The sequence below is a fragment of the Ziziphus jujuba genome, chromosome 8 (assembly GCF_031755915.1).
Source record: "Ziziphus jujuba cultivar Dongzao chromosome 8, ASM3175591v1".
Classification (NCBI taxonomy): domain Eukaryota; kingdom Viridiplantae; phylum Streptophyta; class Magnoliopsida; order Rosales; family Rhamnaceae; genus Ziziphus; species Ziziphus jujuba.
Window position 1 is genome coordinate 24,403,646 of NC_083386.1, and position 19,293 is coordinate 24,422,938.

General features: G+C 31.7%; 3 protein-coding genes across 3 annotated transcripts; all 3 read right to left on the reverse strand.

Annotated features, from left to right (window-relative positions):
• Positions 1-2,050: 2,050 nt before the first annotated feature.
• LOC107414705 (21 kDa protein) lies at positions 2,051-2,907 on the reverse strand. The gene has a single exon (XM_016022864.4). It carries the CDS (start codon positions 2,836-2,838, stop codon positions 2,254-2,256), a length of 585 nt encoding a protein of 194 aa, XP_015878350.2. The 5' UTR covers positions 2,839-2,907; the 3' UTR covers positions 2,051-2,253.
• Positions 2,908-7,284: 4,377 nt separating this feature from the next.
• Positions 7,285-9,418, reverse strand: LOC112491078 (pentatricopeptide repeat-containing protein At4g25270, chloroplastic). Its single transcript, XM_025072171.3, has one exon. The coding sequence runs from the start codon at positions 9,249-9,251 to the stop codon at positions 7,662-7,664; it is 1,590 nt and encodes a 529-aa protein (XP_024927939.2). The 5' UTR covers positions 9,252-9,418; the 3' UTR covers positions 7,285-7,661.
• A 157-nt stretch (positions 9,419-9,575) lies between these two features.
• LOC107414684 (UMP-CMP kinase) lies at positions 9,576-13,161 on the reverse strand. Its single transcript, XM_025072183.3, has 9 exons — positions 12,836-13,161; positions 11,989-12,042; positions 11,713-11,740; positions 11,301-11,418; positions 11,055-11,211; positions 10,650-10,730; positions 10,462-10,569; positions 10,198-10,263; positions 9,576-10,024 (listed from the first exon to the last, which is right to left on the reverse strand). Exons 1-9 carry the CDS (start codon positions 12,902-12,904, stop codon positions 10,013-10,015), a joined length of 693 nt encoding a protein of 230 aa, XP_024927951.1. The 5' UTR covers positions 12,905-13,161; the 3' UTR covers positions 9,576-10,012.
• Between the last annotated feature and the right edge of the window lie 6,132 nt (positions 13,162-19,293).

Sequence of the window (19,293 nt, forward strand, 5' to 3'; positions counted from 1 at the left end):
CCAAATGTTGTATATTAAAATTTAATTTGCTTATATTTTATTACACTTATTCCATAATTAAATTATATATTATATTACATGACCTTTAGAATCTTGATAAATTTATTTGCTACTCTAAGCATTTTCATAATTAAAACTAAATAGGATTAGACAAGTCCAGCAGCTATAGAGCTAAATTTAAGCAAGTTGTGGCAACTTTCACTCTCATTCCCAAAAGCCAAAAAAATTGAGAGATTTGGTTACAGAAAGAGAGAGAAAGTCCAAATGCCTTTTTTTTTTAATTATTGTTAAAGAGTTTTAATAATTTAATATGTTAATAAATATCTGAAATATTTTTTGAAAAATAAAGATTTTTTTTTTTTAAAGGAAATTAGGATATTGTCAATATGTAAAGAGGAACTCTAGTTTTCAACTGGCCCAAAGCATCATCTAGATTCGAGACTAACGCTCATAGCAAAGCTGACGGTTAACATGTACAGTATACAATCTAATAACCAAGCATTTTTTTTTTTAAATTTTTGTCCTTAGAAAAATCTCAAAAATGTAAATAAATAAATATGGATTACTTCAAGTCTGAAAAAGCAAAAATTATTGATCGGATAAAGATGACGCATGAAGGCAACAATCTAGACTACTGGTGGCGTGAATTCTGTGCCCCATTTGATAAAATCGTCAGCCAAAGCCATGTCGGACAGTCATTTACAAAAAACAAAAGAAAAAAAAAATAGTATTTTTTGGTTTGCGAGCTTTGAAAAGCCAAACCTCATTCACGTGGTCACCGTCATCTTTGAGTCCCCCCTTTGTCTTCTCCAAACCTTACCCTTTCACATCTGCCTTATTTATTTTTTGAACTGACCCTACTCATTCAATTCCTTTTTCTAATTGGCTAGTAAGGCTAGTCATCCCAATCTCGCTAATTACTGAGTACACTCCTTTCATAATTAAATAAAACCACCCAATCTTCCGAAATAGATCCCAGTACCAACCTCTGTTTTTCCCTCTGTACCCTAATCCAGCAAGATTTTTTTTTTTAATTTTTTATGAATCGAGTTCTTGATCTTTGCCACGTGTTAGATTTTGACAATTATGTTGAAGACACGACAAATACCAAATTTCATTGAAAATGGTGTTAGAATTTTGTGGTATTTAGCTCAGACTTTAACGATGTGAGATAAAGATCACCGCTAACGGTAGTAGTTTTTCTTTAAATTCATTTTTCTTTAGTAGCTGGATGGGACTCTTTATTGTCGGTACCCATTGCAGCACATTTAGAGCTGTCACAAGCTAATGGCCCAGTGCCCATTATGCAATTATGCTGGGTATCTTTGTTTCAATTCTATTCGGCAATATAACTCGCACCATCTCAATTATAATGCACGTAAATAGTGTATAGACTGGTTGCAACAGGAAATGACATGCAAAGGCGTAGACTCCTCTTATCTTTGCTGAACTCGGATCATTAGACTTGAATCTATCAATATCATTGAAAATGAAAGATAGATTTTTATTTTATTTATATTATTTTTTAATATTCTTTTTCATAAATTCATCTCGTTTAAGTTTTTTTTTTTAATTTTTACATATATACGTTTAGTCCGATGAAAGATAAATTTTTATTTTATTTTAATATTTTCCCTTCCATAGATTTATTTTTTTTTGAATTTTTTTTTGAATATTTACATTATTTTTTAGTTTTTAGATAAAATTGTTAAATGTTAATTTGAATTCTTGGTTCGAATATCATATTAAAATATTATTTATTTTTTAAAAAAATTAATCCAAAAAAATAAACTTTCAGTTCATTTATATTTTTTTTACACTCTTATGTTCTTTTCTTGGGCTTACACACACCGAAGGCGTTATGAATGCTTTAATATTTGGGATTCAAAATTTTATTAAAGGAGTTTGTCTACCTAATATTTGGAATTCTATGCGATATAAGTCAAATCATCCCTTCAATCAAGGGAGAATTATAAACTTTAAACATCATTAAGAAAGTGAACAAAACAAAAGACAACAGCAAAAAGCTAAAAGACTAAGAAGACCCAAATCGCAAAATTCAAACTTTTTTCATAGAGAGGCATTTCAACACCAAACAGGATTTAGTTTTCTCTTCCTTACAAACATATTTATATGTATAGAGAGAGAGAGACAGACACAGAGGCAGAGAAAAAGAGAGAAACACTAACTAAATGTATAAATTCAAAACCACACAAAAACAAAAACAAAGATCCAAAAACCTTGTTTAACTCACTACTTTGCGGCCAATTTGTTGCACAAAGCGAGAGCATTACTTGTAACCTGAGCAACATTCACAACCAATTGTCTTATAGAGGCTTTAACTTTACCATCCAAGACCTTCCCAGCGAACCCATCAAGGCAAGTATTCTCATCAGTTAAAGCAGCACTAACCCAGGTTTGCACATTGCTCATGTGCCACAAAAAGTCCCCGCGCTTAGATTTGCTGCCCAATTTCTTGAGCTCCTGAACGGATTGGCTGAGGCGGTCGACGCTATCACCCATCTCATCCACGCAATCTCTGATGGCTTTGTATTCCCTGGATTTGAGCCCTTTCATTTTCCCAAACTTTACCACAAACGTCTTGGTGGCTCGTGCCTTGTCCACGCTCACGGACAAGGCTGTGAGGGCCAATTGTTTAGGGCTCTGTTGGATTGCCGAGGCGTACGAAGACAGATATTTAACGCAGACATCGGGATATGTGGTTGCGCTGCAAGAGTTTTTTATGAAGTTCGTTGTTGTGGCTGTGGATTTGGCCGTGCTGGAAATGTAGAGAATGGAAATTACTAGAAGAAGAAGAACAAGGGAAGGTTTAGCCATGGCTTAAGAAATTGGGTCAGAAAGAGAGAGACAGAGATTGAGAAATTGAAAAAGCGACTTGGAGAGCGAGAGACAGAGAAGCTTTGGTATTTATAGAGAGGGTTTAGTTTGGTTTGGTTTCTTTCGCGTTAGTTTAACGTGTTCGACACGTGCTGTGGGTTTAGTGGTAAAAAAACGGGAAAAAAAAAAAAAAGCACCAATCGAATAAAGTAAAAGAGATTAAAATGTCTGTTTTTTATGTTTAATTGCCAAACTAAACCCTCTCTATAAATACCAAACTAAATATGTTTTACTTGTAATCGAATAAACAAATTAAAAGGTGTTTATGTTTAAAACATAAACAAGTAATCGAATAAACCAAACTAAACCCTCTCTATAAATACCAAAAAAATGTTAAAGAGATTACTTGTTTTTTATTAAGAATTCATTTAATCTCATTCATCTCGTTTAATCTCATTAATCTCGTTCTTTTTGTTTTTTTCCTTTTTTTTTCTTTTTGCTTTTTTCACAATGACTTTCGAATTTGATGAAATTTGCGTCTTTAAAATTGATTTGGAATGAAATTAAAAGGTGTTTATGTTTTACACCCAATGTGAAAGTAAATAAAAAATGAAAAGTGTTTAACATTTTTTTACAGACACGACCTGAACAAATTTTGAATGGTCATTGCTCTTAATTTAGTGTTTTATTTTTATTAGAAAATCGATTAGCGAAAATCTCTACTAATTTGGGACCCACTTTTGCGTTTATTGGGGAAAAATGTTCAACTTTATTAAAAGAATTCTCATCTTGCGTGTTAATTGCCAAAAAGAAAAGAAAAAAATTCTCACCATGTGTATCGTACAAGAGAGTCAACTCATCATACTTGCCTAAAAGTTGAACGTGACATTGTAAATTAAATTCTACAAATTTTAAATGTAAAGAATTTTATAAATTAACATATTATTAGATACTCTTGTAGACATTTAACCAAAAAAAAAAAAAAACTCTAAGGGAAAATTTTAAATCCAAAACATAAACTTTACAAGAAATTTCGAATACATTGTTCCTATTTTAAAATAGAAATACACCATATATGAGGTTTTAATTACAAAATGGTGTATTTCTATTTAAAATGGTGTGTTTCTATTCACCATTTTGTAATTAAAGCCTCGTCTACTTCCTTGCGATCTCTTTTTGGCTATGAGGATTTATTTCCACTCTTACTTTATATGAATAGAAAAATATAATAAGTGCTTCGTTTAAGTTATTAAATAACTACATGGTCTTTAAGCAAAAAATAAATAAATAACTACATGGTCGGTAGAAAAAAAGTAATGGGAATTGAGGACCAAAAAAATGACAAAAAAAGAAAATAAAAAAAGTGGGAGTGGCAACTAGCAAGTACGGATAAGAGCATTTCTATCAAAAAAGTACGGATAAGAGCAACTAAAGAGATGTGAAACCTATCTTTATTAAAAGAAATAATTTTTAAAAAAAAGTAAAGAGAAAAGCATATCTCCAAAAAATAAAATGAAGTCACTTTGCCTAACTTCCAACTGCAAAACCAATCACATTGTCTTTATTAATCATTCATTTCGTCTTTCGAGGCAGTTATGTTCATGTTTGGTTCCTTTTCTGCTGCTGCTAAGCATTTAACTTGTTCTAGATTTCCTCTACATCATACCAAACTAGCATTTACTTGAATAAAAATGAAAAAAAAAAATGATAATAAATTTTTTATATATGTAAAAAAAAAACCAAAAAAATAAAAATAAAAATAAAAAAACACCGCCTCTTTGCGCTGGCACAGCGTAGACTGGAAGACAAATAGATAACTAGTCCATATGAATTAGCCGTCACCGCCTGTTTCGAGCTTAAGACATGGCCACGCTGAATTAGCGCAATTAATAATTATAGATACATAAATGGAATAAAAAATAAATAGTTTTAACGATTATAAAAATAAAGCAAAACAAGAAATCCGGATTCCAAATTAACAAGCAAAATAAGATCCCATAACATGACAATTTGTGCTATACATTAAAAAGAACTAATCTTGAGGTCTATAGATGCTGGTTAACTAGCTTGATTATATCTTCATAGAAGAATAAAAAACACTTCCTATATAGTGCCTCCTTTAATTCTATTATCATGCTACTTTATGAGTAGGACAGACATAAGCATAAATCAAGGATTACCATATTAATAAAAAAAAATACTAACATTATGGTTCTTGCAATTAATATATTGTAGAAAGTGGTGTCTACATTCAAATTCATTATCGATGGTTGGTCTCTTGGTAGTGAAGACTGACCTAGTTTCTAGCTTGGTGTTATTTATGTTTTCAAGCAAATATATAAAAAGACCAACTTGGTAAAATTAAAGGCTTGGAAGAAGTTTCATTACATGTACAATAATGGTCGCCAATGTTGAAAACCGTCTCTTGGTTTGGTTCTAAGTAACTATACTAAATAAAGAAGCCCTTGTCTTATCTTAAAGGATAAGAACGACAAGAAATATCATCTTTGTCCCTACTATACCCTCTTTTTTTTTTTTTTTTAATCTTTCTTTTTGGGTCTTTATTGCAAATTAATTTTTATATATCGATCGAGTTCTGTTTTCTATGTTCAATTTTTTCTCTTGCGAGCCACTAATCTTGACCAATGTAAAAGCACATTTCACATAAATGTACAGCTTGTCTTTGGACCCACATGGGCCAGGAGGCTGACGCATTATCCTGAATCACAACTTGTGCCTTCAGCCAAAAAAAGAAAAACTTCAAATATTTACCAAAAAGAAAAACTTCAAATTTTAAATTTCAGTTGAATGGTAAAGCCATTTTTGTTTTGAATTTGAAATTTCATATTCTATTAATAAAGAAAAAAATAAATAAAAAACAGTCAGAAAGTTGGGATGTTACCAATCTCATTGGTTAGGCCACTCTACATTTAATACTTACCACCTATTGTCTTAAGGAGTCAACCATATTGAAAACTAGGAGGGGAATATCAGAAAAATACAATAGTCATAAAATAGTAATGGAATTTGGCTAGAAAATTTCAGGCAGAAATTGAAAAAAAATAAGTAAAACAAAATCTGAGTGTTGAGCAGCTTATAAGTTTTGATCAGGAATTTAGGAAGTGAAATGAAAACCGTGAACCAATCCAAAGGCAGGCTTTGATTTTATACAAAAATATTGAAAATTTAAAATAACCATGGGATCTGGCAATTAATTGACCATCAAACAGCCGCCGCATTGCTAGCAATAAATATTTCTTCATTTTTCTTTGTAGAAATACCAGAAGATATTATCATGTTCTTATTTAATGATTTCTCAACGTACCTTCCATTTCCAGAGTGTACAAATTTTTTGTAGATCCGTAACTCTAAATAATCGAAGTTCACAGTAATAATAGTAACAATAGTGTTCACAAAAAAAAAAAAAAGTGTATGTAATTTGGGAAAAAAAAAAAGAAAAAAAAGAAAAGAAAGAAAGAAAGAAAAAACAGTATAGGTGACAAAAAAATCATTGTTTTTAAAGACCATTTGCTGGGTGGATCGGTAACTAACAGAAGCATTAAAGAGCTTCAATTCGAAAAATAAATAAACTAATTAAAATCTGCTTCGAACTCAGGATATTAAAGTCTCAAAAAAAAAAAAAAAACTCAGGATTTTATATGAGTTATAATAAATAGATTAATAAAATAATTCATACTGTATAATGAAGCTCATAGCCAAAAAAAGAGTCATAGGTCATGTAACTACATCATTGTAGCACATATTTTTTCAGCAGAAGAAATAGGCGTTAAGGCTGTCCATGATTTTCAAGACAATTAAGTCATCATCTATGTGAAGAAGAAGACAAATGTTTGTTGGATTCACATCGTTTCAAAATCCAATAGACAAACATAAATTTCTAAAAGGAGGTCAAAGGATGATTTTTATGTATTAGCTTTTCTATATTAATGATATTCATAATAATAATAAAGAGCAGAAACATTAAGCATAAACTATAGTCTATACATCGACGACAACTTATTAGTACTTAGAGAGAAAGTTGTAGGACTTTGTATCCAGTGACTGAAATGAAAAATTAGAAAATTTGTTACATCAAAGGATTATGACAATTGAATAATAAAAATATATGATTACAGCTTGTGCTAAAAAGAAATTATTACTCGAACAGCATGAGATAATGGTTGTCATATAATTTATTGCATATTATTCACCAAAAATAAAATAATTTATTGCATATTTTTCAAACCTCGAAAGCTTTACATAATGGGTTCTTAGCCCAACTGATATTCTTTTTTTATTTTTTATTTTTCAGTTTTGAAAGTAAGCCAAAGTGATATTTAGTAAGGCATGTTCTATTTGTAGTTTTATTCCAATCTTTCCTATTCAGTTCGAGTCTAATCTTGTTTGCTTTATTAAAAATAAATGATAAATTGAAACAGAATAACGACAGCAAAAGCATTTTTATTCCGTAGAGTTTTATTTCTATTGTTTGTTAGAATTTCATGCATACAAGTGTTGGTTTGAATGAAGACCCCATTAAATCTGTACATTTGAAAGATTAGGTTCTCTGTTCTCTTGTCTCTTTCCATCCTAACAAAGACACCAAGAAACCGAACAACTAAAAAATTAACCAGCCACCACAAAGTTCACTTCCTTCTCTGGCTATGCGCTCCGCAGTTTGAAAAATACACAAACTTCATCAATTAGTCTATGATACAGAAAGGTGGCAGGGCACCCATTTTATGCTGAAGGCAGAGCCTTTAGCAGCTAGAATAAGTGGTGAGACAAATGGAGGATTATCGCTGTGCCATGAAACATAAATTCTACATATTGGTGTACAAGTCCAATCCCCTATCCACCATCATCATTTTCACTGTCTTTACATCCTCCACTCTACCTGCATTACCATAAATCTTCATCAAAAGCTCATAGTTATGCTCGTTATCTGGTTCCAACTCAAAAAGTCTTTCAGCAGCCACCTCTCCTACCTCTACATTGCCATGAAGGCAGCAAGCATATAGCAATGCCCCCCACACGGTTGGACCAGCCTCAATCTCCATTCCCTCCACTATGAGATGATAAGCCTCTTCAATCAATCCTGCCCTTCCATAAAGATTCACCATACAACCATAATGCTCCATAATTGAGCTCATTCCATATCTGTTTCTCATGATAGAAAACAATCTTTCCCCCTCTTTCACCAGACCCAAATGGGCACAAGCTGATAGTAGAGACACGAACGTGATATTGTCTGGCAAAACACCAGCTTTCTCCATCTGTTCAAAGAAAATCAGTGCTTCAGGTTCCTTACTGTGAGCAGAAATGATAGAATTCCAGGAAACAATATCCCTTTCAGGCATGTTCTCAAACAGCCAACGTGCTTGAACCAACTTGCCATGACAGGAGTACATAACAATCAAGGAATTAGCAATGGACAAGTTCCACTCAACTCCATGACGAACTGCCCATCCATGGATTTGAACCCCGAGCTTCAAAGATGTCACACCACTAAGAATTGCGGATATAGCAATAGAATCTGGTTGATAACCTTGTTGAAGCATTTGACAAAAAAGATCCAATGCCTCCAAGACAAGCCCATGACGAGTATAACCAGTGAGCATTGAATTCCAAGAAACCAAGTCAGGACTAGCAATTTTATCAAACACCTTCCGGGCCTTCACGATGTCACCACATTTTGCATACATATCTACCAAGGCATTGAGGACAAACCCATCGTCCAAAAATCCGGACCTCACTATATGTCTATGAACCGCCACTCCAATTTGAATAAATCCAACACCCGCACAAGCTTTCAACACTCTAGGAAACGTATAACGGTCTGGCTCAACACCCTCTTCCTCCATTTGAAAGTACAGAGCCAAAGCATCTTCATACAAGCCCAGTTCGGCATGCCCCGAGATAAGCGAGTTCCATGCAAAAGCGGATGAGTCCCTTTTGGACATTTGATCAAACACCTCGTGAGCCTTGTCGACGTACCCACATGCGGCGTACAAACGAACCAGCTTCGACGAGAGGCCTACATTCTTTCGCAAAAGATTTGCAGGAATAAGGCGGTGAATTCGGACACCGTACTGGATAGCTTGTAAACGGTAGCATGTTTCTAATAGAGAAGAGAAAATTTCAACGTCGACGTCTATACCGTTGTCAACTGAAGCTTCGATGTCTTTAACGACGACGTCCAGGGCTTCAAGTTTGGTTTGGGAGGGTTTTTGTTTGATAAGAAGGAGTGGAGTAGGGGATGGTTTTAGAAAAGACACAGCCGAAGCATTGTTGTTTTTGTTTTTGTTTAAGCGAATTTGTTTTTGTTTCTCGTTCTTCTTGCTTTCGGTGGAGTATCGTACAGCAACTTTTGTTGTGTGAAAACATAGCGGAGGTAAAGTGGTGGCGACCATGTTTTCACATGGAAAGAGTGACCGGATGAAATGGTGCAATCCACTTGAATCAATCTTGGTTTAATTTCAGTGACAACTGAGGAGTCCAAAACATACATGGGCTATTTTTAAAACTTTGCAAAGATAAAAATAAAAAAAAAAAAAAAAAAAAAAAAAAAAAACAAGGAGTGATATGTTTACAATCTCAGTTTTTAGGTCCTTCAATTCCTATGGAAATTTTGAACATTTAGAACAGACCCCACTAATAATTGCCTCACCAGTTGCAATTGAAGTCCAAAAAAATCGCATCAGAAATCATGTAATTCCAAATTAGTAATCAAAATATTGAACTGAAACGATATTTGTTGTCTTCTTGCAATGATATTATTGTATGATTGTATCAACTAGAATTTCAATAATACACATTTGGGACTAATACTAATACCATCGCCCCGGTTCCCCCAAAACTTTACCTTTCCTTGGCTCTTTTCTTTTGTTTTTTTCTCCCTCCAATACCGTAATCGTGCATTGATTTTTCCTCCCAAATTAAGCTATGCATCATACTTCCAGATTATGCATCACCAAGTAGATAATACAGCAAACAAGAAAAGCATGTAAATTACAAGTTTGCCATCAATACTTGTTGCAGGAATTTCACCACTCCTTGAGAAGCTTGTATGTAGCCAACTAAGCCCTTGTAATCTTTTCCAAAGAAAGAAGACAGAGTCAACAGAAACAAAAGCTCTCCATGCCTTATCATTCTTGGATCATAAAATTTAGATTCACTTTATGGCCTGTTGCAGAGTGAAACAAACTAAAGTAATTGTTTTCAAATGAAATTCACGAGCTTGTGGCATAAACACAAATTTCCCTAAAATTACATGCTTTTAAATTAATATTAGGATTTCCCTCAGCTTGGATAATAACCAGATGCTAGATGATGAAAATGAATATGATAATAATATACCTCATACACGGCAAAAATAGGGTGAACTTGTTTAAATATTTCATCTTCTGTTCCTACTGCATTGATCTGCATGGATTTGACTTCTGTCAGACATTATTAAAGAGGATGAAAAATAAATGTGTACATAAAAATGTAAACAAAAGATAGAAGTGTGATTAAAGACTAGACACTAGAGATCTGTTTAGCAGTCAACCATATTCTAGTGCAAACACATTAAGAAGTTCTGAAATTAATTTCCACATGTGTTGCTCAATAAGTACATACCTTGTAAAGTTTTCCTTTATCTGAATAGTAATTGATAACAGGACGATTTAATGCTTCAAACACTTTAAGGCGTTTCTTGATTGTATCAATATTGTCATCAACTCTACCCTGCAATCAAGGATCATACATTAGATTATAAATTGTTCATTGTGATCACAAGAAAAATAGTAACATGAAAACACAAGTACCTGATTACGATTTAGCACCCGTTTCACCATCTCTTCTTCAGGACAGTCAAAGAAAAGCACTATATTTGGTTCTGCACCAATCTGCACATGTAAAATGGACATGATGGTTACACTTGAAGACAGCCAATTATTGAACTTGGGGAGTCAAGTACTTAAATGTGAGATGAAATTTATTGATTTCCTTCATATTCATCTTGAATGGACATAAGAACAAATATCAATGCAAGGATCTCCCTATATGATTCTTCTCATATACTATTTATATCTGACTAATTTATACCAAAGTTAATTCTCACTACAGCTCAGATTTAAACCTTTGAATTCGAACACAAATATTTCTACAATATTGAGACATGTTAGAAATAAAACTGTCCCATGAGGTAAAAAGCATAGAAAGAAACTCACAATTTGTTCAAATGCTATGCGGTTTTCCTCACATCGAGGGAAACCATCGATCAGAAATTTGGAACTGTCACAGGTTTCCATCTCCTTTTGAAGGAGTTTGATTGTTATTTCTGAGGGAACAATTTTCCCTTCTTTAATTGTACTTAGAATTGTAGAGCTGAAATAACAGAGTGACATTTAGAAGATGAAAAATGAGTAAAGATGTGCACATAAATTGTGCCACACAACAGGTATGGAAAGAATTACCCATCTGCACTATTAGAAGCAATTTCCCTTCTTAATAGATCTCCAGCACTCAAATGTGTTAGTCCGAAGGTCTCAACAATCCTTGCACATTGTGTACCTTTTCCACTACCAGGACCACCTAAGAGCACAGGGAAAAATTACAGAACCATGCAAGTTATACTTATGCAAAATCCTTAGAAACGCATTGCATACACCAATCAGTAATTTTTACAGACAAATTTTTGGTATTTTTATTAATACCAAGTGGATTCAGGTGAATTGCTCCAGGAAGCAAATACATATTTAATTAGTTTTAAACATTTTAAGTTGAGTCATATATATGCGCTTTTATTGAGTGTCAGAGCATGAGCTTTCATAATTTTGAATTCAAATAGGGCATATGCAGGAAAATTTAATGCTGTGAAATTGTTACCTAAAACGAAAGTTATGAATGGTTTTTCCTGCAACCAAACAAGAAGAGAACTATTAGAAGTCATATATCCGGATTTAGACTTACTATTTGGTAATAGCTCTTAAATTTTCACTAGCTAACATGTTACAACAAAATAAAACTACCGGAAACTGATAAAGCCTTAGCAGAACCAAAGTGTAGCCAAGTAAGATGAATACTTTGAGACCAAAAAAAGAAACTAAAATAAAACAAATTCCAACCACACATATAGGTTTTAGTTGAAAAACTATGTTATACCTTTGTGGCTATCTCTGTCTTAAATGTTTCACAGAACTTGAATATACATGCTCCCTGCAGTCAGTACCAGAAAACAAAGGTATTTCAATAAAGCATGTTAACATTTTAATCGCTTCCAGAAAATAAAAACATTCCCAAAAAGTATTTCAACGTTCTAAACATAGAAAATGATCCAGAAGGGTCATCCAAATATGTAATTTAAATGAAACAATTTTTGCCTGCTAAATGGAAATCAGAAGACCACATACCCACTTGCATTGAACAACAATGTGCCCTTATTCAGCCAATCTAAAACGGATCTTGGAATTACGTATAAATTCAAATATAATCATAATAAATTCCGTTGTATCTATATTATCAACCATCTACAGAAAGCCCTGTCATGTGTCAAATATAAAATATACGGTATGCATAAAATTACCCCTACGCATAACTCAAACTGAAAAAGAAAAATAAGAAGAAAAAAAAAAAAGTAAAATTTGAATAACAGAATGGCTGAATAAGTATGCATTGTCAGATTTAGCTTAACGGTTTAAATGACCAAGGGCAACCAAGGGAAGCAAAGAAGTTGAGCATCACTTAAATCAGAGCACATCCCTTATTCTAAATAATACGAATGGCAGATTCCAGGATTCCATTCAAATCAAATTGTGTTGATGCTTAGATATATTTTGAAGTTTCAAAAATTCAATATCATGAAAAGGGTCATTCAACATAATAAAAAGCTTCAAGATCTAGATAAACAGGGGAAATTTGAGCTATGAAAATACAATGGGTATATGCCAACAAGGACCAAATTTCCTCAGTTTAATCAACCCGAAAGTAATAGAAAGTACAGGAGCAGTACCTGATTGTTAAAAATGGATGGTTTTGAGGACAACATCAACTGAGAATGTAAAGCCACGCGCCTCCACATTTCTCTCTAGCTTTCCGGGTCTGGTGTTTCTGTTTCTATTTTCCGTTTTTCAGAGGCATTACGTCGAACAGGTAGTGCGCTGCATGCTCTTATCAGGCCATTCGATCCCTAACGTGTCTTATTGACCATGGGGAAGCCGTGGGTCCAATTGAACAGTTTTTTATTGTAATATATGTTAGAGAGATGCTGAGACAATGGACAACTTCGGGTGCGTGGCACGTACACGTGTCATCCAACGTTGGGGGTTGGGGGGGGGCGGGGAGGGGGGGGGGGGGGGGGGGGGGGGGGTGGTGTGGTGTGCTACATTTTAACAAGAAGCCTTCGTGCAATTAATTGGACAACAACTTTGTTTTGGACCCAAAAGGCACAGACTACTTGTGGACCTTTCAATAAGGAGGCCCAAATAAAGAAAAGTAACAATTCGTTGGGTACTCTATTCGGCTGAATGCACACGCTCACAAAAAAAAAGGGGAGATTTTATGCACCCATTTTCGTTCTTCTCTTCATTTTAACTTTATATGTAATACAACATACATATAGCAAATTTTCTTATAGAAGATGTACAATTTGCAAATTTTTGATACAAACTATTCCATTGTGAATTTCAAGTTCGCTTGTAATGTATGAATCTTGGTTACATAGCTACCAAAATTTGGAACTGGATGTGTTTTATAATCTTTCATTAAAGACAAAAAAATAAAAATAAAAAAGAGAGAAGTTCAACTGAAACTCAATATTATATTTATAGAAATCAGGAGGTGTGTTTCAAATTGGAGCTAAAAGCATCTTAAGCAGTGAATTTGAATCGTTGCTTGCAAAGCAAAAAAAAATGACAGATCAAATTTATATGATATAAATATATTGTTAATTTTTAAATTGTTCTTTGATAATAATGTATAGAATATTATTTATAATTATTAATTAATTACATATATTTTATTAAATTGTTTTAAAGGTTTTTTGAATCATTATTAATTTTTTTGATGTGATAAAAAAAAATCTAGCAATAGAAAAAGTTATTGGAGATGCTTTAAAAATGTACAGAATTTTGGATGATTATTTAATTACCAACCTCCCAAAAAACAAAGTTATATTATACAATATATGTTACTAGCAAGGATAAATTGTGTGCACATATGACTATTTTTTCCTTTTTTCTTTTTCTTTTTTTTTTTCTTTTTTTCAGAAAAACGTTAACAGTTGTTTGTATTATCTTGGATAAGATGGATAAGATATATGTAAGACTACATCTCTACGTAATGGAAATTATAAGTTAGTGTATTGTATACAATCAATAATTAATTGTTTTATTTATTTATTACGTGTACGTAGTAAGCCTAAGAGGTAGCTTTGATTATGATAAAAACACTAAGAAAATTGATAAAGGAAAGCAAACCAATGCAACAATGGTTTGGTGGACAGCATCTTAGTCCTCTGTCGTTTTCTTATTGACAATCTACCCATGAACATTTCCTGTTGTAAATGATTGACTTAGAGGGTTTTTTTGATAATTAATTAAAAGGAAAAAATTTCCCAGTGCTGATATTCTTTGCTACCCATTATATGGAGTTGAACTAAATCAGTGAATCATCTTCAAAAAAGGATAGATAGGTGCAAAATTCTTATAAAGAGAAGGACCTTTTTCCTTTAATTTGTAAGGTTATAGTACATAAAAATTAATGAATGTATATGACACTTTCTCAAAATTAGAAGCAAGTTGATCTAAATTAACTTAAAATCCCTTAAGGTAAAAATGGATAAGGTAATATTGAAGGTATTAAAAATTTTACCAATATGTTTAATAAGATAATGTGACAAAAGTTACATATTATTATTCTATTAGATTGACAAATACGTATATATATATATATATATAGCTTAGTTTCTAGGCCAAAGAAAAAAAGTAATTCAGGAGGATATATATTTCCCAAGAAAACAACCGAAAATGTGACCTTGTTTTTCGTTCTATTTTGGCGGAAAATGCATAATATGGTCGATCGAAACTATCGGAAATAATTATTCACCCAAAAAAAAAAAAAAAAAACTTGAAATAAATAAAGGAATTTATTATAATTTTTAAATTACCTCTCCTCTGCTTCAGAAAAGTCAGAAGAGTAGGTACAGTACAGGGAACTTGACGCTCGAAATTGGGATTGCTCTCACCAATCCACGGGAAATTTATAGCAGCAAGAAACTCAAAACCCATTTACTATACAAGTATTTTGCCCTAAGTTTTCATGTATATGTAATACATTTGATTAATTTTTTAGACCCTTTAGATGCAGTGTAGCAGTACTTAGTGCAATAACTTCAAAAGCCTTACCACCATAATCATTACAAAGACATTCTTTGAAATTCATGTTAGCCTCCTAATCATGCCCAAATCAAACTCCAATTGGAAAAATGCAAAAATGGCTTATCCCCATCAACTAAAACCACTTTCTTTTTAACTTTGTCATTATTCTCAGAAGTAAGTTCATTATATAGACCAAGACCAAGTGGGTTTCACCCCCAGAGTTTTGTTGCACGCGAGGGTGAGGTAATTGTGCCCTTGTTGAAATTGAGAGTTGCATGGCATAAAAAAAAAAAATGGACATATTGCTGGTTTAACACTCCAAGGTCACAAAAGTTTGATTAGGTTAGCGCCCCCACTCAACCAACCAACATAGCAGTTTGGAATTTAACATGCATTTAATTAATTGGAAATATTATAAATACTTTTTATAAAAAACGAATTTATTTTGTGGCTTATAACTTTTTCATCTTTGGAATTTGGTTAATGACGTTAAGGCAGCTCAAACATTACATCATTGTAGTATAATGCTGTGTTCATCATGGGTTGGAAATTAAAAAAATAAAAAATAAAAAAAGAATTCAATACTTTATTCCTAAACCATTTTAGCCTTTTCGTTTTTTATGTTTGTCAGGTTTGGTTCAATGATAATGCAGCTTAATCTACAAGATGACATTATAAATTAGAACAGTTACATCATTTGATTGGATGAGTGTAACCTGCTCTTGGCTGTGTTTTTACAAAAATAAGGTATAAGAAATTTTATTGAAGTTTTATGTGTTGATAGAAGTTGATATGCATAATAAACTTACCTTTTAATAACTTAATTTTAAAATTGATAATAATGTAGCATGGTATTAGAGTTCAAAATCTTAATAATCTAAATTCAAATCAAATTGATCCTATTTAAAAGAATGAAAAGTAAAATCCTAGCTAATAGCTCGATATGAGATTTTTTTTTTTTTTTTTGAAAAAAAATCTATCATTTATATATAGTGTTATGTGGTGCAGTGAACTAGAGCAAAGATTCCACATAGGCTGAAAAAAATAAATCTTGTTTTCTTTTGGTTTTTTATCCACACCAAATTATTACTAAAAATATGGTAATGAAGGGAAAACCAAAAAAAAAAAAAAAAAAAACCCTGCTTCATATATCTTTCTCAAAAAATTCTCCCTTTTACTTTAAACATTATAAATTTAGTTTCTTAACAGATCACCCCTGCTTTAAGAGAAAATTTAAACTCAAAATGAATTTTAATATATTATTAAAATGAACATATAAGTGAGTTCCTATAAAGTAAGCTTTAATATGATTTATGACAATATTTTTTTAATGGTGGAAATTGGAATTATGTAAGAAAAATCATCGGCTTTGTTATTAGATAGGAGTCGTAGGACTATTCTTTCAGAAAACTGACTTAATTTGATTTGAAAACTTCTTTTCAAACAATTCATTAGGCATTATTTAAAAATTTAGATTTTCTATAAACTTTATGATTTGTTGTGGTGTACTAATCTTGTTTGTTTATGGACAATGGGTAAAATAGATATTGTAAAAATAATAATAATAATAAAAAAGCCATCTTTGAGAATGATCATCAATACCTGAATATTTAACAAAAACAATATCCTACCCAAGGGCCTAGTACGTATTTTACCTCTTACTTGCAGACTTTTATAATTCTCCTAGTTATTCAACTTTTGTCCTTGAACTAATTATTAGAGCCATGATTTCCATTAGCCAATAGAATGAAATTATGAAAGATTGGGTAGTCTTTAATCTTTTATAGAGGTCAATATTGATGGGAAGCTTTGAGGTGGACTGTAGACCTCAGTTGCCATTGACACGTCAAACAAACAAAGATTATCAAGTAGTGCTCTTGGCGACTGCCGCAGTGCTGATGCCAACGATGATGAAATGCTTATGTAAGAGTGAGACGAACTTTGTAAGCGACTCTCTCATTTAAAATGGAGAAGAAGATGAACATTTTTCTATACATATATATATATATATATATATATATAATTTTTTTTGGAGTTTTGATAATGTTATCATTGAAGATAAGTATCACTGGGACCTATCATTGATGAGTTTTGATTATTTAATTACATATTAATTTTAAATATAAAAAATTAAACTATTATGTAATAGCCAATTAAATTATCACATGTATATAAATTATTTGATATTTTATAATCAATTATGACAAATGACATTCTTTATTTTGTTTTAATATCTCATCTTTTCTATGATATTGCAAACTAAGAACTCGAAGTGTATTACTGATAAATTTTTGCTGAGGAATTATACTTAATTTTCTATTTGATTTTCATCACTCATGCTGCGGTCAAATTAATTGGTTGCATATTCATAAGCTTGGTTCAATAATAAAATTATGAAGATACACCTTCAGATCTTAAGTTTAATCAAAATTCCATGAAATACTCCTTTTTAGATTACAATTTATTGTAATCATGTCTAAAAAAAAAAAAATTAACTGGTTGCATTTAGATGGAACTAAATATAAGTTAATTTGTCAAAGCAAAAAATATATATAGATTAATTTGTCTCAAAAAATGATTTGTGTTTAATAGACAATTTTTTGAATTTGAAATAGTTTGCTTTCTAAGAAAGCAATTAAAAGTAAGGATAAAACTACATACATATATGGAATAAATCTATCAAGTTTTGTTGGACAATCTAGTAATAAAACAATTATTTAAAAAAAAAAATTCCAGAATTCAGCCAAAAAAAAAAGAAAAAAGAAAAAAGAAAAAAGAAGTATCATAAGGTTATAATTGTCCACCCACACAAAAAAATTAATGGTGACCGAATATGGACAATTAATTAAAATATATAAGCCTTAATTAAAAAAAAAACTATATTTCTAAATTTTAATCAACCTTAAGATGAATGCGAAAAAAAAAAAAAAAAAAGTTGAAATCCTTATGTGGAAGGGCAAATTTTGAAGAAGCAGTGGTGGGCCATTGCTTGGAAGACAACAAAAGCAACAAGAAATGAGCACGTGAAAGTGATCGCAATAAACGACCAATGATGGACAAGAAAACATGGGCCGGAGAAGAACCGAAGGCGTCCCAGTCCAAGGGCATAGTGATTCCTTTGCCACAATCAAAACGTGAATCATTACCTTACCAAGCTCCTTGCTGTGGTGCTATATGCATGGTCTTCCAGGGTCATGTCCATAGTCCAACACCAATGAAAATTTGCTTCTCCGTTCTGATTACAAGTCTCATTCTTTATAAAATTTATAAATTCTTTTTAAAGGATCACATTTGATTTGAAGGTGTTTGGGCTATATATTAAACTTTTCAAATTTAATATTTTAATTTATTGAAATATGTTTTTTGGAAAATTAATTAATTTGCATTAATTTCATATTGATTGGATATGAGAAGTTATATGATTTACATTTATATATATATATATATATATAAATTGAAATTTTTGAAAGATTTAAAAGGTGTAACAATCTCATATCGGAAACGCATGAAGTCATTTTTATCTATATATATTGAAACTTCATGGCTTTGGAGAGTGCCCTTGACCATCTACACATCCATTAGACAATTAGATTATTTAGTTAAATTTTCTTTACAATTTAATTTGGTTTATGTAATTGTTAATCATTGTTATTTGATGCAATTCCAAAAGAAGATTTTGATCTTATTTGGCACGAGTCCAATAGAGATTTCGATCTCAATTCCAACAGAAGGATAAAGATTCTTTTTATATCATTTTTTTATGTTATTCTTTATCTTCTTTATTTGCATCTCATATAAAAAGAACTGTTAGTGTTTATGTACTTGGTTTATTTTTCATTTTTTGCTAAGTGGCATTTATTACTTATAGAACATTAATAAAGATAGAAAAATGGGACAAAGAATCTGCATGTGTGCCTATAATATAGGTGTAACAAAGCATTTATCATTGGATGCTTAATAAATTTTTTTATTGAGTCCACATGCTTTGATTTGATTTGATTTGATGATAATTGAAAATTTAGACATATAACATGGTATAATTCCAATTATGTAAATTACTTATGTAAATTACTTTCCCCTGATCCAATTTAGA